This window comes from Protomyctophum parallelum, assembly GCF_964188405.1.
Source record: "Protomyctophum parallelum genome assembly, chromosome: 3".
Taxonomy (NCBI): Eukaryota; Metazoa; Chordata; class Actinopteri; order Myctophiformes; family Myctophidae; genus Protomyctophum; species Protomyctophum parallelum.
The window spans coordinates 40,818,148-40,840,381 of NC_139698.1; the positions used below are offsets into that span (position 1 = coordinate 40,818,148).

General features: G+C 40.1%; 3 protein-coding genes across 4 annotated transcripts in view; all 3 read right to left on the reverse strand.

Moving 5' to 3' along the window:
* Positions 1–1,440: 1,440 nt before the first annotated feature.
* LOC310856682 (gamma-aminobutyric acid type B receptor subunit 2-like) lies at positions 1,441–11,920 on the reverse strand. Its single transcript, XM_083762153.1, has 19 exons — positions 11,695–11,920; positions 11,329–11,466; positions 10,771–10,941; positions 10,529–10,630; positions 9,099–9,164; positions 8,644–8,835; positions 8,116–8,358; positions 7,900–7,960; positions 7,703–7,783; positions 6,938–7,088; positions 6,149–6,329; positions 5,822–6,061; positions 5,378–5,500; positions 4,094–4,201; positions 3,765–3,992; positions 3,145–3,324; positions 2,822–2,924; positions 2,037–2,145; positions 1,441–1,675 (listed from the first exon to the last, which is right to left on the reverse strand). Exons 1-19 carry the CDS (start codon positions 11,878–11,880, stop codon positions 1,558–1,560), a joined length of 2,781 nt encoding a protein of 926 aa, XP_083618279.1. The 5' UTR covers positions 11,881–11,920; the 3' UTR covers positions 1,441–1,557.
* A 1,261-nt stretch (positions 11,921–13,181) lies between these two features.
* Positions 13,182–15,130, reverse strand: rpp25l (ribonuclease P/MRP 25 subunit-like). The gene is made up of 2 exons (XM_083761044.1): positions 15,059–15,130; positions 13,182–14,329 (listed from the first exon to the last, which is right to left on the reverse strand). Exon 2 carries the CDS (start codon positions 14,320–14,322, stop codon positions 13,621–13,623), a length of 702 nt encoding a protein of 233 aa, XP_083617170.1. The 5' UTR covers positions 14,323–14,329; positions 15,059–15,130; the 3' UTR covers positions 13,182–13,620.
* A 3,546-nt stretch (positions 15,131–18,676) lies between these two features.
* The window catches only part of atp2c1 (ATPase secretory pathway Ca2+ transporting 1), a 33,451-nt gene continuing 29,893 nt past the window's right edge, over positions 18,677–22,234 (reverse strand). For both annotated transcript variants that reach the window (XM_083761080.1, XM_083761079.1), the window contains exon 27: positions 18,677–21,893. In XM_083761080.1, the coding sequence (XP_083617206.1) occupies positions 21,766–21,893 (128 nt within the window). In that variant the 3' untranslated portion in view covers positions 18,677–21,765. The remainder of the gene's footprint in view (positions 21,894–22,234) is intronic.

Here is a 22,234-nt window from a genome sequence, read left to right on the forward strand (position 1 = left end):
TCTCACTCCCTCTCATTAGAGTCACTACCCCTCTCACTGTTTCTGGCGCCCCCTACTGCTATTTTTAAGTCACATACTCATGCTCACACAGACACACAAACAAGTACGAGACAGACACACAGACACACAGACACACAAACACGTACGAGGACATTGCAAGCTGGTTGTAGGAGTGGTTGCACCACTCAAAAAGTGTGAATGGAGTTTCTAGGTGAAAGTGATTTTTTGACGTGCCAAAATCTGCCTTTGAGCCCCATGTTAAAAGTCTCAAATTTGAAAGCACTATATTTCTAAAACTATGACACCTTTCAAAGATTCCTTTTCAGGCAAACATGTCCGCCGTAAGATGAACCTACTGTAAGTAGGCTAGAATGGGGTTGGTAGGTGTAAGTATGTAGGACTAGTAGCATGCCAAAGTTTGTGCTATTGCCATAGAGAATGCATTGGGCGTTTAAGTTAAATAACTCAGAAACTACAAAACATTTCAAAGTAAAACGTTCCAGCATGTGTCTCCACAGTAAGCTGAATAATAAAAAGTGTGAATGGAGTTTCTAGGTGAAAGTGACTTTTGACGTGCCTATAGAGCAGCCATTGACTCCCATTATAAATGTCTCAAATTTGAAAGCACTATATTTCTAAAACTATGAAACATTTCAAATATTCCTTTTCAGGCAAACATGTCCACCGTAAGATGAACCTAAATAGGCTAGAATGGGGTTGCTAGGTGTATGTAGGACTAGTAGCATGCCAAAGTTTGTGCTATTGCCATAGAGAATGCATTGGGCGTTTAAGTTAAATAACTCAGAAACTACAAAACATTTCAAAGTAAAAAGTTCCAACATGTGTCTCCACAGTAAGCTGAATAATAAAAAGTGTGAATGGAGTTTCTAGGTGAAAGTGACTTTTGACATGCCTATAGAGCTGCCATTGACCCCCATTATAAATGTCTCAAATTTGAAAGCAATATATTTCTAAAACTATGAAACATTTCAAATATTCCTTTTCAGGCAAACATGTCCACCGTAAGATTAACCTAAATAAAAAACATTTTTTGGGGTTGCTAGGTGTAAGTATGTAGGACTAGTAGCATGCCAAAGTTTGTGCTATTGCCATAGAGAATGCATTGGGCGTTTAAGTTAAATAACTCAGAAACTACAAAACATTTCAAAGTAAAAAGTTCCAGCATGTGTCTCCAGAGTAAGCTGAATAATAAAAAGTGTGAATGGAGTTTCTAGGTGAAAGTGACTTTTGACGTGCCTATATATAGAGCTGCCATTGAGCCCCATTATAAATGTCAAGGATACTTTGGCATGCAGCCACAAGTACAGTTTAATGTAAATCTGATATTTAGAAATCTATAAGACGTTTTCTAAGTTATATAATGAACACAAAAACATTTTATTTGGTTGTACTGGCCCAAAAAAGGTAGAGAAACACTGGTGTAGAGAAGAGCCACAAAAGGAGGCCCTGGGGGGACTGGTCAACTAATAAGTAGGGTTTGAGGTGAATCAGCAGTTATGGAAGATGCGGTTGAGTCCCAAGGGCAGTCTGTCAATGTCATGAGATATTGGTGTCTGGCCCATCACACAGACTGGAACAGCTGGTTGCTCCACCGATAACTGGGAGGTAGGCATGGTGCAGAATGGGCAGCTGTATAGACAGCCTTCGACGTAAACTGCAAAAGAAAAAGAAAAAAGATTTAAATATATATACCACAACAGCAAAATTAAATAAAAATAAATGCACATCAGTAAGAATATGCATACTTGTAAAATGCAATAATGATCAAAATCATGCTTTTCTATATTAATTGATGTATCTGCAAACTGTTTGGTTTTGCCTTTTTTATTTGTTAAGTTTTTTTTTGGGCTGTTGAGCCTTTTGGGCATAATAGTACAGCCTATTTTAGGTACCCCGTCCCCAACCACTCAGCTATTTGGTCACCCAGTTTGGTCTTGATCATCATATGAAACTGATGTTGCAATAAATAATATAACTTATTACAGTGCATTAGTGTGCATGAGCTCTAGTCTTACTGCTCAGGTGAGTTAATGTCCTCCTTCATTGCAGATCCCTTGTCCTCAGAACAAATCTGGACTTGATGGGTCAGCTTTAACGGTCTGCTGACTAAAGATCTGTTATCTTCTGCTTGGGAAAACACAAAGTAAACTTAATTTAGTCAAACAAAGTCCTATTGGTGTCAAAATAAATACATTCTTAATATCTATGCTGTACAAGCTCAGATGTAAATGTTATGCTTTTAACATTATCTCCATACTGTATATCGGCCCTCACTCCTCAGTAATGCTCACTATAAGATGGGATGGGACCATTCATATCTACAAGCTCTGTATCTCAAATGTGGGCTGTGTCTATATTAAACAAAAATGCCTGCCTCAGACTACAGTAAGTGTAGTAGACTGAGCGAGGACTGAGTTATGGAGAAAGTGTTATTTTAATCATAAATTAGAAGAAAAATAAATGATACAGGGCAAACAATTTGTTTGTGTAGTTAATTTATAAAGATTATTATATTTTTTTAGCTCAGGTTTGGTAGTCACACTGAAGCTGGACGATGTACTGTACATTAGTTGGCAGTGTTGTGTAAGATACTAGCTGTGTCCCGTCTCCCGTCATTAAACATTGACCACTATGAATGAGATACACAAAATTATACCTGCCATCACATTAAGATCATGTCCCTGTGTATTTCAATGCACGTGTTGCAAGTGTTGAAGGTTTTATTCCCACTTTGGGTAAAAATATTAGAAAATGTGAGCTATACTATTAGATTTATCACACTGTCTCAGGTTATCCTTACCATTGTTAATTTCTGGGCTTGTGTGATATTGCCTTGCACCAGAGGGACTTGACATTGGCATTTCATGAAGTTGCATACTAATAGTCTCCAACTCCATATCAAGCTACATGGAACAAACAAACATTACTTCCAAAATATGCATTACATATACGCACGCACGCACGCACGCACGCACGCACGCACGCACGCACGCACGCACACACACACACACACACACACACACACACACACACACACACACACACACACACACACACACACACACACACACACACACACACACACACACACACACACACACACACACATGAAAATGAAATGACCTGTGTTATCCTTCGCCTCAGCTGATGGTTCTCACTGTGAAAGCATTCTGCTCCCCTGCTGCTTGTGTTGACATTGTCCTCCTGAGATCCATCAACATCCTCACAGGTCTCCTGGTTAGGACCACTCTCTGAGTCTGAAGTATGTGCCACCTCACTGCCATTTGCACTGATGTACACAACCTAAAGAAACACCATAAAAACAAACAAACAAACAAACATGCTGAAGTTCCCAAAGCATTGGTTCCCTCCCTGGCTTTTAATGTCAGTTGAGGTAGCCCTGTTCCCTTCACTAGTGCAATAGTCTGCTTTGTTTGCTCCTTTGTATTGTCTGCGTATATTGTATATGTTTGCTTTCATTTCTTCTAAATGCATGTTTGTTTTCATGTTCTAAATGCCTGTTTATATTGTATTTTTTTGAACCTGTACAGCACTTTGGTTGACCTGGTCATGTAAAATGTGCTATATAAATAAAGTTGAGTTGAGTCTATGCTGCAACCCAATTTGCCCTTTGGGGACACTAAATAAACTTGAATCCTTGCACCTTAACTCAAGCATGTATATTTGTACACTCTTTGTACACTCCTTGTATCCTTGTTTGTAACCCAAAACAGCACACTAACCTTTGGCCTAAACACCAAGGCCAGAATTGTTGTGTTGCAGAAGAGAATATCAAGGGTGGTCAGACAAAACTGAATATTAGGCTGTTGCAGGGTCAGCGAAGATCCCAGCACTCCAAGTATACTGGCGATCACCACAGCACACACACTCAGTGCCAGGTGTTTGTTATTGTCAGGAGGGTGTGATACCTCTGAGTCACTGATTTTCCAAGCAAGAAAACATCCAAGACCCTGGAGAGAAAAAAATAAGATGATGTAGCTTGTAATATGTTAAGATGGTTGTGCATTTTAAGGGGTTAGAATACACAATAACCACTCCTCAGAGTCCTCACCAAAAGAGGTCCTTTGTAGCCATACATTACAGTGATAAACAGGTCTGTCTTGATGCTACCACATTGCTCTGAGAAAGGCCTGATGATGTCTTCGCCATTTGGAGCAGTCTGAAAAATAAAAGATCATAATATATTTACACACACACACTCACACTCACACTCACACTCACACTCACACTCACACTCACACACACACACACACACACACACACACACACACACACACACACACACACATAAAATTCAGAGAATACCGTTGCTGTCATTTGCTTTAACAACTTCTGTTTAAAAAGTACAACTTTTGTATATGGAAACCAAAATGGTTTTTTTGTATGGTGTTTGAAACAAATACAAAGAAAGAAAGAAAGAAAGAAAGAAAGAAAGAATATATACAATATTTCTAAAATATGAAGACTGGAGAACAATTTCCTTTGACAAAAATGCATGTTGTATGTCATGTAGGCCTACTGTTTGTTTGTGCCTAAATGTTAGTCTGTGGTTGGTACTAACTACTGTAGGTGATATATGATATCAACTTATTTCCCCTCATGGTACCGCATTGTGTTCTATTTACAGATTTAAAGAAGTGATCCTGGATTTACCACATTGTGTAATGCTTGATCTATTACTATGTTATATGTGATTTGCTTTAGTTCCATGTTCCTGTATGTTAATTTGCCGGGCAAAAACCTTGTACTTTTCATGTTGTTTTTCCCCCATAAATGAAAGCCCTACTTTGTCGTACAAGAGTGTCACACAGAAGCAGCAAAAATAGTCAATCTAGATCGGCTATTGCTATTTTGGAAACTATTTTGCTTCTTTTTTTTTATCCTACAAGTTTGCAACCCATTTTTCACCCAGTGTCAATTATCGAATGTAATCCTAGGCGCTAGGCTCCCTCTGCCAACCTGGGGGGAGCAACGGACAGATCTCATGCGTGGAAGGAACACGTTATTCCAACCAGTTCCTTTCCCCTCCATCATTCGCCCCGGCTGACCAGGGGGACGCAGTTTAGAGACCAGGATTACTGCATGTTTTATGTGAAGGGACACGGGGGAGAACATGCAAACGCACTGATGACACAGAGGAGAGAACATGCCCCCAGCGCACACAGCGGTAATCGAACCCAGGACCTTCTACCCTAGGTTTTATATATTGAACCAATAAAAAGTATTAGACAGAACTTGGTACTAAATAATAACCACATTGGATTCATTGGAACATAGGTTTCCATATCCTGAAAAGTAATGAAACAGTGACAATTACTGTTTATTGTTACAGTACCTCCAAGCTGTGCTCTGACACCACCCTTGTGACAGGGTCCATGATCTGCCAGGAAGTTAAAACAAACACATCCAGCAACAACATCCCAGCCATTAGCCAGTCTGGCTGCTGCGTCCAGCTCTTCTGAGAGGGTGACAGAAGTTGTTGAAAATTGTTGTGTAGCTAAGATTATTTTATTGTTGTTGTTGTTTGTTTTGACACTATGCTTCACTATGCAAACATTGTGCATTATTAAACAAATGGATGTGTATTTAGAATCATAATAGCCTAGAGTGCACAAAGCTTACTGTTAATTGTAGCAAGAGAACCTAATTATGGGGCTTTGTTTAGATTAGATTGTTTACTTGTTTAGATATCTGATAATTGCTTAAATTGACATATAATTCAAGAACCAAAACAAATTGACAGCTAAAAGAGGAATAGTCATAGGTGGCTATACTGTACCTTTCCCTCTGTTCCATTGTTAACACAGATTGACAGCATCCTCCAGATCTTGAGACACAACGTCCCAAAGCCCACGGTGTGACCTAGTGAGAGAAGCCACAGGTGAACCTGTGGGAAGTCAATGACAAAACATCTGTTCAGATCAAATCTTTTAAAAATGTGAACGAAATGTGCATATTTTCTGCAAAGGGTACAGAAGGCATTGGTTGAATAGAACAGTTCCCTTAGAGAGATGAAGACCTAGAACATTGCATTTTCAATAAAAGATGTTTAGGTGCTTTAACCCAGTGCACACATCTCCTCCTGAAAGTATAAACTGTGACACTACAGTACTTCTAAACCAACACAAAGAACCAGGAGAGAACAGACAGAGCAGAGAGTGTCAGCCACAGAAGAGTCAGACTCCAACGCTCCATATTCTAGACCATGGATGAAGACTGAGCAGGAAGACAACAGCATGGCCAGGAGGAGGACACTGTCCTGGGGTAGACTGGACCCTATCTGCTGCCTGCAGGAGGAGAGAACACAATAGTCTCTCATCCAAGGGATATAAACCGCATCTAAAACATTCATGAGAGCTTAATTTAAGAAGACAAAGCTGTTGTTAAACATGAAATATGTTGCTTTAATATTTATACTTTATATAGTAGGCCACATGTTGATATCGTTGCTGTCGGGCAGAAACCTTGTATCTCCATATTTCAACTTCTTATGTTTTCTTTGTAAATTAATACCCTGATCCGATATACTACATTGTAACACATCCAAACATTGCTCATCACTACCAAATTAAAGGGCTTAGTTAATACTGGCAGTAACACATTCCCAAATATCCTTCCCAAAAAACAAAAGGAATAGATGTTCAATAGATATTCACTTTTAAGATTTCTCAAGAATGAAGCATCAACTTTTAAAGTGATTATTTTACCTCCAAGCACACTCCAGACGAGCATGGATAAAGGTTATAAAGCCGTTATTGTGTCAGGGCATAACTCAAATCAATAGAAAATACCAAGGATTCTGCCCAGTTTCAATCCACAGGTTTTAGATATACAGTAGTAGGTGACACTGGACACAAATGTGGGAGTAAAACTATATGTTTGCCAAGTAATGTACCAGGGTTTTCTGTTTTTCACAATGAAGCAGATGACAACGAGAATGATGAAGATGGCCAAAGCGGTGACTGATGACAAGGTTATGTACAGAGCAGGACCGATGTGCCTTCTACTCCGCAGTACAAGTGTCTGGTCTTTGGCTGGCCTGCCAGCTACAGTACAGGACAAAATAACAGGATTTAAGTGGCATTTTGCTTTAAAACACTTCTGGGGTCTACTCTGGCTATTGTGTGTACCTTAGACAGTTTTGAAGTTGCTTGATTCAATATTTCGATATTTGATATTGATTAGACCATTCAACTTCAATGTCAATTTCAACCATGTTAGACTGATTTAAAACACACACCCCTGGTTCTGGTGACTGATATTTGTCCTAATGTGTGAGGCTGGCTTTTTAAATTATTAATATATATATATATTATTATTATTTTTTCCTTCTTTTTACTTCTTTTTAAGTTCAATGAGTTTATATAGAGGGTTATCTGATAAATAAATATCAAATATCAAAAATATTGAATCAAGCTACTTAAAAAGTCTGTGTGCGCACACAAAAGCTTGAGTATACATTAGCATATTTTAAAGTGTAATGACCATTTAAACGGTAATCTGCACACTAGATGTGTGTTATGTATGTACTGTATAGGCATATAAATACTATACAGTAGGCATATTGCATACATACAATATCATATACATACATACACACACACACGCACACTCACGCACGCACACACACAGAGGTCTGATACCATGGGAGATCTGATACCTTTAAACTTCATTGTGTGTTGAATCATTTGAAGTTGTTTTGTATGGGTATTATATTGTCCCACTACCACCCGTCTTGTCTCTGTGGAAACACCACATTTGAGATATAAAAATAAAATTAGCAAGTAGTATACTGTACATGACATGTTGTATGGGAATGCCAAGGTATTGTCACGTTTTAACGGTATCAGAACATACCTTGAAACTGTCTCAGTTCAATCAATGCCACACGCTCCCCATTTCTGAATAAAACTGGACCCTAGAAAGATAACAGCTTTTTTTGTCAGGGAGTTGCTCAAGTATAAGTACCTACTGTTATGACATCTACAGTAACTCATAATTTGTCAATCACTGAAAATAACAGATTTATTGCTTGAAAATGTGTCAGTGACTGAAGTACAAATGAGGCCTTACTGTTACTCCTTCAAACTGCATCTGCTTCATAGAATCCAGCAGCATTCGTCCCATCTCCTTCTCTGTGATGGTGAGGTTGCGCTGAACACTGTATTTCTCTCTGTGTTTCACTGCCTCCATGACGTGGCTTAAAGCTTTGGCTATGACCCACACTCCATCGTAGGCAAAGCCATGGAGGTAGCTGGCTTTGACCCCTTCCTGCCTCACTTCTGTGAAATACGCATCTTTATATTCCTTGGGGGTCTAAGAAGAAGAAGAAGAAGAAGAAGACTTTTAAACACTTGAATCCCACTATCCATATTTTGGGGGGAATATTAAAGCCAGAAACAGCAGATCTACAAGCTCACAACACGTTGCAACATTACGTGACACGTCGTGAGCTTGTAGATCGGCTATATTTGTTGAAGAGATTTGGCTGCAGATGAAAAGCGGTCCTAGTACAACGTCAACTCATGTCCACATTACTAAATCTGGACTAGAAGGTTTAAAAAAAAGTTAAGGAAGGTGGAGGCTAAAGGTTCTTCTCACCCTTCCAGAGATGCCTCTTATGTTTCTGTCACTTAGGTAGGTGACATCCAGGGTGATGGAAGCCTCCCTGGCAGTCAGCAGACTGTGTGGAGTACATCTAGAAGCCTGCATGTCCAGCCTCGACCCTGCATGCCCAGAGCCACTGGTTAGAATCCACTGGTAGCTCCCTCCAAACAGGTTCAGTCTGTAGGCCTGTAAACAGAACAGATATCACAAAAGGTTTAAATGGAATATCCCACTGTGGAATGTCACGTCACTTATATGCTCCATAACAATGTTAACAATGGATGCTATATGCATTGATGTTCTATCGTTTCTTTTATTTTATCTTGGCCTGGTGTGCACGCCAACCCCCCCCCTACCCACACACACACCCCACCCCACACACACACACACACAGGTTCCTTGATATTGTAAAACACATCTTCACATTTTAAATAATTTTCAATACTCACACAGCAGAAGACATTTGAAGCAGAAATTTCTGCAAACTGTCCAATGATTATCCGTGTGTCACTGTCCTGTTAAAGTGGGACAAGTCACTATTCCATTAATTATATTACATATTAATTGTATAAAGAATGTACATGAAATGCACGTTATATGCTCACATAAAATCCTGACCTAATAACCCCAATTAAAACAAAATATATTTTCATAACGGACTCAGTGAGTCCATTGCAATTAGTTTGGACTTTTACAGCACAAAGGTATGTGCATTCAGGATAGTTATTGAAATTCCATGGCATAATAGATTGTAAGGATGCATATAGGTATTATTTTGAGACGCTATTTTTCGCAATTCAGTACTGGTATCTTTTCATACCTTTCTGAATGAAAGTATGTTTCTCTATCAGTGGTTCCCAAACTTTTCAGGTTGAGGCAAGGAGATTATTAGAATTTTGCCCAGGACCCAAACTAGTGAAAATAGCTATTTTCACCACTTAATTGTCTCCACCAGGCCGAAGGCATGGGGAGAGAGTATGTTTTGCACGCCGTCCATGTGTCCGTCTGTCTGTGTCCATCCGTCCGTCTGTTACCAGCTAATCTCCGTCACCGTTAACCCCCCACATTTTCCAGAACTGCCTGTTATAGCGCCACCAGGAGGCCGACTTTGGAAAAACATTTTCTTTTACTCCTCCAGATGCTGTTAAAAAATCCGGCAAATCTTTACACACTATCTCTATAGTCATGTGTTCAAGACGGATCTGTCCGATATTTTATATTCCATCCTAATTGGCTAACATTGCCTTTCATAGTTGGCAGGATTGGCACGTTTTGAACAAAAAACCTCAAATCATGAACGCAGCGTGCAATTTACGTGAAATCTTTCACTGACTTTACTAGGCTGAGGAATACTGTATATCCCACCCTTTTTTTTTTTTTTATGATTTGTACTTACCTACTTATATCCCACCCTTTTCAAATTGGCCTGTTATAGTGCCACCAACAGGTGGATTTTTGCAACACATTTTTGGAACAAAATGCCTCAAATCATGAACGCAGCGTGCAATTTACGTGAAATCTTTCACAGACTTTCCTACTAGGCTGAGGAATATATGCCACTATTTTCATATTGGCCTGTTATAGTGCCACCAACAGGTGTTTTTTGCAAAACACATTTTTGGAACAAAATGCCTCAAATCATCTAATTGCCATCCAAGGCAAGAAGAAATGGCACCCTTTCACATTGGCCTATTATAGCACCACCAGGAGGCCACAACCTTGGTTAGTTATACCAAGCTGGTAAGGTACCAGCAGAGAGATATAGCCTACCTTTTTATAAATACAATGCAGCCTGAGTTTTGACCGCACCAAATTACCTTTCAGATACATTTTTACTCAGTATTTAATGGACATTTAATGGAATTTGCCGTGCAGTTACCTTCAGTTTCTTGAGGCTCGTGCATGGGTTGTTAGAGTAACTTTCTGTTGCAACAATCTGAATATTAGCCTTCATTAACTGTTTAATAAGATCAGTCTTCATCTGCATATAAAAGAGAGAAAAAAAAACATTTAACATAAAATGCCCTTGTCCCTAGAATGTTTGTGTATAACATATATGTAAGGGCTATAAAGGCATACAAAACATGCAAATCAAGGGTAGAAATTCTATAGTGAAAGCACCTCTGAGAACCGCTGCCCTCTCTGGGTGAGAATTCCCACTCTGCTCCATCTGTAGCTCTGCAGGAGCTTCACTACAGCTTGATTCACTGTTCTTTCTGATGGAATGGTACTGAAGAAATTAGGATACTTCCCTCTGTCAGTCAAGGCAGGGGATGTGGCAGCAAAAGACACCTGGAATATTAATAGTTGGAAGCAGAGAGCAGAATATTGGCTCAGAAACATTAAACGATACTAATGTTTTGCACCATAACAATATACCTTGAAATTGTTTTCAAACTCAATACACAGTGCATGTGAAATAGTTAGAAATGAAACAGTATCAGACTAGTAACTACAAAACTTGTATGGAGGTGCTGCATATAATTATAACATGAAACTGCATAGAATTGCCTTAGAAGTACTTACCTACAGCTTTTACTTCAAGTATTTACACTATGCAAGCAAATCATTAAGTCAATTGTTTTAATGTGTACTGAGAGGGTGCAAGATTTATCACAGCAGACAGCCTTGGATTAGACCCCAATCTCCAATCTTAAAGTTTCACCCAGTTTTAGATACCTGCAAGAGGTTCAATGCTTGAAGGGAGCGAGCCATGAGAGTCATCACTGAAGAACACACACCTCCAAAGATCATGAGGTATTTTGGCCCTGTCCACACAGCATCAAACAATGCTTTTAGTCCTTTGGCACTATCACACTAAAATAGAAAATCAAAAATAAGGCATACATATATAAACGCAGGGAAACTAAAATCACACAGTTTAAACTACTGTATGTTATTGTGCTCAACATAATTCAATATCTGCAAATGACATATAGGCCTACTGGTAAAAATAATTGTGGAGTGTCAGTGCATCTGACAGTGTACAATATGTCTAATGCACAGAAACGCAGACAAGTATTTACATACACAAAAACAACAGACCTGTGAATCTAGTAGCTGAAAGTGGATCTCATAGCTTCCCAGTGGAGGAGGTTGTCTCCTCAGGTCTTGCAGGGCCAGTTTGATGGCTGGTGCCACTGCTGCAGTTAGGTTCTCCTGCCCTGGAGGTGGCATGAGCCACAAGACTGGTAGTGGGTGATAGATCTGAGTGCAGCAGGGAAATACCATAAACCATGCAGATATCAGGAATCTTCCCACCTCTGTCCAGCTAGCCATTTTCTACTCTTCTTCTGGAGTTCTGGACCGACTTCCCTCTATCCTTTTAACTTACTTTTTCTGTACAAACCAACACACGGCCCCTGCAAATAATCCCTAATCCTTTGTTACGGAATAACCAGCCAACTGTGTTCACTGCAGGCTATTGAAGAGGCCATGCGTGGGGATAAAAGGATCAAGATCACTACAGATCACTGACATCTGCCACTAGGATCCTTGTCTTAGACTCTAAACTCTACTGTTGGGACCTTTTTCTTTGGTTTGATGTCATAGATCCCTTTCTGTATACTATTTATAATTCTGTTTTCATCCATAACATGAAAAGAGACCAAATACGGTTCATATTTACCACTCAAAGAAAAGTTGAATTACTGTAAAGGCCGGCCTGTTCTCCTTCCACAGATAAACACAGATTATAATTTCAGCCATGAAATAGGGACACTCAGAATAAAGAAAAGTGAAGATAGTGGGCAAGATCTCTTATTTCCTGTCTCATGAAACAGTATTTAAAACAAATAAACGATGTTCTCCCTGCTTTGGTTTACTCTGACTCAAAATAAAATGTACAGTCAGGTCTGTTCTGTTGTGCAGCTTGTGCTTCTCTCTCTTAAGATTTAAGTTTTAAGGCCACCAGTTTTACCTCAATCTATGATCTTATTTATGTTTTATTTATTTTTAAGTACGTTTGGATCTGCCATTATGGAAAAGAACACTTTTCCTGCTCTTACACCTGACACATGGGAAAACCTCACCTGTACCTTAAATGTGTATTCCCAAATATGTCTTTGTTTACTAAGCCTGGGACCGAGGCTACTTTAGAAGTAAGCCTTGTTGAGCCATGAGGCCCATAGGTCAGGATCCCATCTTCTCTTTCTGTAGCGTGAGGCAGCTTGATGTACACCCACTGGACATGACACTAGTACAGGTATGTCGCAGGGACTTGCCCCCAATCCAACCCTTGATGCTGACTGAGTGCCAAGTAGTGAGGCATTGGGTCCCATCTTTCAGTCTTTGGTATCACCCGGCCGGGGATCGAACCCCGACCTCCCAGTCTCAGGGCAGATACTCAAACCACAGCAAGGCCACTGAGCTGGTTACTTTAGAAGAACATGACCTAAACACAATGAAAGCCATGTGGCTAAGAGTGGCCTAGGCTATAATGTCTAATATTCGGTTTACCAGATGGTGGTGGGGGGGACAAAAATATTTGGGGACATTTATATTTGCATGACAAAATCAAAAAGGTAAAGAAATCATCGTTACATTTTATTTCTCAAACAAAGTCACTAACATTACTGTAGACTTTGAGACATATGCCTTTCACACAATTGTTGAAACAAATTAGACACCAAAAGTTGGTGATTTCCGGTGATATTTGTTTAAAAGCCAATTCAAAACGAATGTAGTTGCCGTTTACCCATCAAAATAAGAAAATACATTTAAAACAAAATAGCTTCGGCTGGTGGCTGCATGGCTAGCTGTGAGGAATCACATGAAAGAAAAAGCATCCATCAATGCAATTCTGGTACAAATTAAACAGAACGTTGCAAGGTTTTTATCAATATTCTGCATTACAGTGGTCAAATGATGCAAGCAGAGGTAATAAGATCCTAGTTGCCTGAACATAAAATATCTGAGTGTCCAGGTGTGTATTCTTCAACTTAAATATTTTTCTAAACTGCAGTGCCTGAATTAACTCTGGCTCTTAAATGGCTCTTTTGGCCGACCAGTATGACGTCCAGACCCTCCCTTTCCTCTGCTGCTGCCACTGCTTCCACCACCTCCTCTCTTTCTCTTGTTGTGTCCATGTCTCTGACCCCCAAAAGCCCCTGCCTCTTCTTTGGCTGAATGAGCCCAGAGGGCATCAAAGTTCCCTGGAGCCTGGTACCCTGGCAGATTGGAATCTAGAGGGTCCCTGGAGAGGAGGATCCAGATGGCCGGCACATTCCTGCTGACCGTCAGACTGTCCAGCCCTGCTGTGGGCTCCAAGGGCTCCCACACCTCGTCCACTGTGCTGTACAACAGCTTGGTGTGTTGGTGCAGCCCCTTCACACGTCGCTTCATAATCTCCACACACGTGATGGCTTTGGAGACCCCTTTACCAGTCGCTGTGAACAGTATCTTCCGGCTGAGGGACTTCTCAGTGGTCAGCGAGCGGCCTGTCACTTCCCGAGTCTCCATGGCTACTACATCGCCTTCATCAGTTCTAGAAAGTCCCTTTTCCTCATCCTCAGCTACCCTTGGTTTGGGCTCCATGCGGCTCAGGGCATAGCGCATTAGGTTGCAGATCTTGCTGCCATCTCTGACCCGTACTTCTGGGGTGGTGGGGGGGAGATCAGGGAACGGGGAGGGATAGGGCTGTTCCACCGCCTTGGCCTTACTGTAGTTTTCCATTTGACATCTGCAGAGAGAAAAGTTTTGATCATGCAATGCAAACATAATGGTTATTAGCAGATAACACAAATATTAAATTAACTTGACTCCGCCAGATGGAAGACGTTTGCTTCACAATCACATTTGTTTCACAACGTGAACTTGTGAATAAATACCGCCCCCATCTGGCGGAGTCAGGTTATTATTAATTATCAGCTAATTAGATTAAATCATGTCATTGCTTGACTGTACAATGGTATTTTGCGTGTAGTCATAAGCGTTATGTAGTCTAACTAATAGTATGTCGACATTCACTAGTATACAGTACAATTGTATCTTGAAGTCCTTTTCTGTATTTGGGGAGACGGTCTCCCCAAATACAGAAAAGCTACAAGGGTCCCGAACGGGCCCGGGTTGAGACGTCACCGTGGCGTTCAACCTAAATTGTGCAAATTGTTTGATGACATGATCAAAATCGTTACTGTAACTGACATGACATCATTCTAATGTTACTTTGTAAAACGCGTTGACCCGTGCTGTAGTCTACCACCCGGGCTACCACCAACACTGCATGAGCTAAGCAGCGAGTAAGCTAATACATTAGCGTGGACAATATGTCTAGAAGTTATTCAGTTGGTTAGCATGTAGCGTCATGTAATTTAACCATAGTCATAGCCTGGTTCAACCAGCTAGTTGGATGTATTGTATACGTCTAATTGTAGCGAACAGACACTGAATTTATATTTAATAATCTTACTTGAAGTAAAACCTTAGAAACTGCCCACATGTTTACTGCTCCTGCCAGTTTCTAACGTGCGACGATACCAACTGCTGCAAAATGCTGTGATGATCTTCTTCTAAATTCTAGGGCACATCGGTGTTCACTAACCTGACTCCGCCAGATGGGGCAGCAGAGAGTACACTGGGTTAGGCGTTCACAATTTCACATCACATCGAGCAATGGTTGTGGAGAACGTTACCTTTCTCTAAATGTGTATTTGTTTTGTAGGCTACATTTACGTTCATGGCTTCTTAATAGCTATAATAATGGCTATAATAATTGAATACCCAGGAGGACCATTATTGGAATAAGAACCTTTGTGTTATTTCCTTAACAATCATTATAAAATCGTATAGTGCACACTCAGACTGTTAATTAATAAAGTATTCAATCAATCACTCAATCATGTGAAATCAAGTGATGTAGGCAGGCCGAAGGCATGGAAAAATGTAGGGTGTATTGTGGGCGATTGAGAGTTGAGATAGTTTTCATAAACATATAAGCCATGATGCATGATGCATGGCTTCCGGCTTTTTGAAGCACAGCAAGCAAGTACAACAGTACATGTTAGCTAATCTGAATGGTGAACACTTGTCAGTTCTATAGGTATGCCTAAGAAACATCTGATTAATATGATTCTGTGTTAATTATTTTAACTTTACTAACTGAAGGCTAACAAAAAAAAGATCACTTCAAAATTACCAGGAGACGTTGACTGAGTCTCTGGCTGATATGCAGTGGTCTAATCATGATCAGTCTTTCAGTACACACAATCCATGTTCAAGTCCCATTCCGGCCTACAGCTCAATGCTTCAGTAATTTGAACTTTTCAAGGCTCGAATGAAAAAATAAACACTCAAAAGCACCAGGAGACACGTGCTGAATGCCCAAAGGTGCCTTGGCTCAATGGTGTGGTGCGCTTGATCGGTTGCCTCTGCCACAGACAGTTGGCGCAGGTTCAAGTCCCATGTCATCAAGGTGCACGGAGGACCATCGGGAGGGCTCTCTCTCCCCCTGTTTCCTGAGAAGTAACGGTTACTATTAATGTTTTTAATGTTATAAAGGTTGACATGATTCACCATTTCTGAAGACTATTGGGGTTTAAGTTGTCATTCATTAGAACAATTAAAACTTCCATTTAACAAACATAATTAATTATTATAGTGGAAAAGAATGGAGCAAAACGTGCAAAAATGCAATTCTGAGGTCAATGACCCCTCAAGGTCACCAGAGGTCAGTCAAAAAGTGTTTCCATGTCTGAAATCAAACCTTGGGGTGTGTAGATGATATGCTGAAAGTTGCACGCTATAGTCATAAAATGCACAATTGGTTTTTGTTTTCCGCGGCACTACTCCACTTCCTTGTCTAGAAGGGAACAACAAGGTGCCTGATTGGCTAACTCAGCCAACTCACAGCAAGCAAAGTTCTTGAGAACAACAGTCAGATATTTAGAAATAGACATTTCAGTAACAGTAAGCTTGTTATTGACGGCTGTAACTTGTATCATTTGCTCTATCATAACACTGGCTTTGAACAAAACCATGGTGGAGAGTATGATGCATTTGAGGACATTACAAAGTTTGTCAAGGCTCTGAGAGAATGTGGGATTAAACCGTATGTAGTACTGGATGGAGAGACAGACTGCTCCGATAAGAAATATGACACCCTGATGAAACGAGCTGAAGACGAGAAACGAGAACATCCTGCCAACCCTGGTTGAGTTGGTGCTCAAACAAACCCTGACCAACCTGAAGGTGCCATTCGCACAGTGCTTTGGAGAGGCTGACAGCCAAATCGCCTCCTTGGCGAGAGAGTGGAAGTGCCCGGTGACTTCTATGTCTTTGACCTCCCTGGGGGGTTTCTGACAATCTCGCACTACACAGAGCATGGCGGGAACCTGATGGAGGGGAAAGGTACTGGTCTCTATACTGCCTCCCCCTGGCCAGCCGGGGAACCTGATGGAGGGGAAAGGAACTGGTCTCTATACTGCCTCCCCCTGGCCAGCCGGGGAACCTGATGGAGGGGAAAGGAACTGGTTGGAATAACGCTACGTCCAACCAGGGAAACTGCCCTCTGTCAGGACTCAGGAGTAAACTAAAGGAGCAACTTGGGCACTCATGAAGGAAGCATGAGTTGCTCTCCATGTCCCCCATATATGGGGACTAGGTTGGCGGAGGGTGTGTAGAGCCCAGGATAACATTAGATAATTGACACAGGGGTGAAAAATGGGTTACAAAATCGTGGGATGAAAAAGAAAGAAAAAAAGAAAAGGTATTGACTTGAACCAGTCACCCACAAGAGGACTAGATCCTAATTCAGATTCGCAATGAGATGAAACCATTTAAAGCCCAATTTATACATCATAGTGTCATGGAGTATAAATTAAAGCATTACATTTTATACATTTAAAAACTGGACATTCTGCATAATGAGTAGATTACTTTTACTTTTGTAGCCTACTTTAAGTATACCGTATTTTGAGGTAGGCTACTTTTGTACTTTCACTCAAGTAAATTTTGAATTCCGGACTTGTAACAGAGTATTTCTACATTGCAGTATTGATACTTTTACTTAAATCCAGATACCATATTACATTGACTGTTTTGACAATATGGCAGATCATGGCTCGTAGTGATTTTGAGCAGCTTGTATAATTTGAATGAGAGCTCATTTTACTATCAAAATCCGTTTTGTCTTTGGTAGTCTCACGTGGCCAGACTGTTGCCTCCTGCTATTTTCAAATGCTTCCGTCATACATTCGGATATTGTGGAATAGTAATTGTCTGGTGGCCTGCGCATGAGTAGTCTGAAACTACACATCTTTTAATAATTTGACATTTATTGCCTTTAATATTAATTTGAGATGACACATCTGGTGTCAAACTAAATGCAGTCTTAGGCATGTAGCCTATAGTCCCTAGTACCATACACATTAAAATAAATCATGGACAAACGGAGGTGAATCTAGTTTATATACTATATTTAGACAGATGTCTGGTACTCATGACATTGATGTCAATAGTACATTTTGGATACATCACCATAACCAGTTTGACATGTCAAGTTTGTAAGCAATGATAAAATGGCTTGCTATGAAAACGTGAATATATACCACAATTTAGGCAATTAGATGCAGTAAATGCCAGACTCAGTCGTAAGCCTTTTGAGTCCAACAGAAGCTCACTGAAGACAGCATGGCTTGCTGACAGGTGAGACATTTTATGACAAATAGGCTAACTAGTTTTTAGTTTAGAAGAAAAGCAATATTTTGACTGCTATATCAAAATCAATATAATGGATTCTAAAACTGTGGACAGTCGATCATTTAAACGATATCAAGCCGCTTTACTTTCCTTAGCTTAGAGAGCAATCACTGTTGCATATTTTGCAGTACACGTCTTTTTATTAATTTACTGAATATAACACATCCTGTCCTGGTCCTGATGGACTGAAATAAATGTTTTCTTTTAATTTAAAATAATGTAGAGGTTAAAGGCATGCATCGTTAAAACTTTATGAATGGATAAGACACTATTTGTATTTACATAATTATTATAAAGTAAGTTCATATTTCAATTAAATAAAATCAGGCCATTAAAAGATTCATAGAAAACTTTAATATACATTTTCATCCAGTGACAAAATATTCACTTCCCCTGTGCTGCACACACAAATTATAAATAAAATATTATAAAGAGTGAGATCATCATTTGACTAATGTCCACATCGCCTAGTAGCACGAGACCAAAGCAGTAGCTGACTCAGACAGAAAAGGGACAGAGGAGAAACTGTCTTCCACCAGCCAAAGTGGCAAGTTGCTTCCAATAACTCAACATCCAGAAAATTAAGAAAACATGACTTTTAGAACAGAGCAGTAGCTTGTCATCTACTGCAGTGGCTTGTAGAGTAGATAATACTAACCACAGCAAAATGTGCAGCATTAAACTGTGTCTGGCAGTCCCACTCTGCTTAGCATTCCAGTTCAGTTAAAATCCTTCCATGTCGGCCATCCCACTCTTGACACAATATTGCATTATAAAACAAAATGCCAGGTGACAATGGAAGAAGAATGTTGCTTTAACGATTTTCACAAAGAAATAGTTGGTCAAGGGGATAGCTTTGGAGTTGCCAACAGGCAAAAACCTTGTACTGTATCTTCATATTTCAACTTTTGATGTTTTTTCATAAATTAATGCCAACTTCATCATACAAGAGTGTTGCACAAAAGTAGTGAAAAAAAGTCTCACAACACGTGCGCTTGTAGATTTCACAATTTTAAATGGTTTAAGTTTTGGACATACAAGGTTTTCACCAGATGGCAACAATTTAATACTATTAACATTTATGTAATAATATGCGATTACAGACAGAGGAACATATCAGTTGTGGTGGCTGGTAAACTTCACCCGTCATCCCAATGCGCCTGGTAATGTAAACCAATTTACTAAACACAGACAAAATATAACAGCATTTTGCTCCAGGCATTGATTCTACTGCTTCCTAACTTCTGCCTAGCAGGAGTAAAACTCAGTGCTAACACAGCAAACAAGGCCCATGTGCTCCCTAATGCAGAACACAGTTGTATCTAGAGAGAAAACTTTGTCAATCATTTTTGGCCCCGATACACAAGATACAGTAAGCACAATTGATATAGCAAGCGCATATGAATGTCATTAAGACTGAGACATATTTGCACTTATATTACAGTGTAGACTGTACAAGTTTACATACAGTACCTAGTATCTTCCATCATATCCAAAAGTGATGGAAAAGTTTGTTCTGAAAAGTGAGGAAGAGGAATGCGAGTCACTCTGGGGTGGCTGGTTTCTGGATGGTGTGAAAACTTAATAACTGTACATCTGGAAGAAACCTGGACACAAGTGGAATATACCTCAAAAACACAGGAAGTACAGGGATAAGAAAGAGATACTTAGCATTATGAAGATTATCCTTTACTTTTAAAATTTATGAAACAAAAATATTTCTGCTCGTTTTAATTTTCTCTCAGTACAGACATTTACTCTTTTGTGGAATCTAAGAGCATCTAAGAGTATCATGGCCAGTGTTGGCTGGGTAAGTAACAAAAACTCCAGTTATGTGCCAGTAAGTGAATTATGGGATTTGAAGTCTTAAATAAAATTAGGAATATAACCGTCAACAAAACATATGGGAAATTGTATCAATCATCTGTAAGGAACTGAATATTTTGAACCCAAAATGTCCATTTAATTGCAATGAGGCCGATATGGGTTGATTATTTTCCCCTTCAAGTGTTGCACCTACTGAACATTTTATTAACACTTGAATGAAGGTTTGTTCTTTTGTCCAGTGATGTAAAGTTAAGGAAAAAGTAATTACTTTTCTAAGGCACAGAAACGGAGAAAGCCATAATAAAGGTGTCAACATTGTACCCTGAAGCTACCATATCAGTGCTAACCTGTTCTGAGAACAGATTGTTGCGGTTTTTGAGGACTAATTCCACATTTAAAATGAAAGAAATGTTTGCATCAGGATGGAGGACAAGAATCTTAACTTTTTCCTCCACCAAGCCCAAAGGCTGATTCATTCAACAGCCACAACCTCAATTGCACCTGCCAAATTTGTAGACGCATGACTGAGTAAATTAGCCAGAATAGCCACAGACACAGGTCTTAGGACAGCTTGGCACTGCACTACCTGTTTTTATTTATTTTCTATCACTTGCTCACAGAGGAGCATTAAGCATTTGGAACCATAGTGCAATGAAGCATGACAAGTGTGAGAGAAAAGAAAACTCACTTTATGATTAAAATAATAAATTATTATTATTTAATAATAATAATAACATTTGTTATTGTCCATATAAACCAACCTATGGTTTCTTTTAATTCCTTAAACAATGTGCTTAGAATTAACCAGAAGATCTAATAGACAACAGAAAATGCTGTATATTCACTTGTATAAGAGTTAAAAAGTATTCCACCCATTGCAAATAATTTACCATTATATTCAACCACACAAAGCAGGCTGTGTAGTGGTCAACACCTCCTATGTATATACCAAAACAAAAACATTGAAAAGAAGGATTGCACACATTTCAAGCCATGACTCTTTCAAATTTAGCCTGCATTATTCCTTGATAACAGGAAAATGAACTACTGTAGAAGTTAAAAGCAAGCCGGAATGCAGGAAGGCCAGTGCCAAACTTCAACAAAGCTATGCTCTGGTACCTTCACTTAAGCCAGACAAGAGGGGCAAACTGGCAAAGAGAGCACAAGTCAAACAAAAGACATGGATAGATGGTGCGTTGAGCTGTGAAAGAGTCGTCCACTGGGCTGGGTACCAAGTCTACAGCGAGCTCTCTCAGAAACCACACTGTCCTGCCACGTCTGTCTGGCCAATCCAGTTCCAATATCCATTAAATAAAGCTCTTCTCATCAACCTAGCTGGAGGCCAGGAGCAACCAAGTCCCCAACCAAAACCGCTGCTGGGTCAGGGAGCCCTAGTCAGTGACACCTGGATCCTTTACAGCTTCCCAGGAGCCTCAGTTAGTGATTGCCGGTTGTTATCCCACACTCATTGTAGTCCAACCACTACCATCCTCATCCTCTCATCCATCAATCAATCCCATCTGTGTTTACATTAACTCCATCAGTCATTGCCCCCAAAAATCTATTGTCCTTTGGCCAGGAGGTCCTTGTGCGTCATACTTCGTAGAAGGTCTCGATGGGCATGTTAGTTGTCCTCTCAGCTCCTCTCCACCTCTCTACCTTCTTGATAGCCTCAGAGACGACACAGACAGATGAGGTGAGGGCCACTAGGAACAGCAGGTCTGAAGGAACAGAGATGCAGACAGGGGGAGAAGTTATGAACCACGCAAGGCACCAATCTGCACATTTGGAGCAATTAGGGGTTCAGCGGCTTGCTCAAGGACACTTCGACACCAACTCTGGTGGAGCCCGGGATCGAACTGGGAACATTCCCATCTGGCCTCTCTACCGGCCACTCTACCTCTGAGCCACTGCCGCCCCATTGCATAGTCCTGACATAGCAGGCCACAGCTCTGCCCTCATTCTTTCCTTTCCATTAGTACCGGATACATCCAAAGTTCCATGTGTGCCAAGCAGGTCTGAACCTATACCAAATGGTGACGTGAAATGCTGCAGACTATTG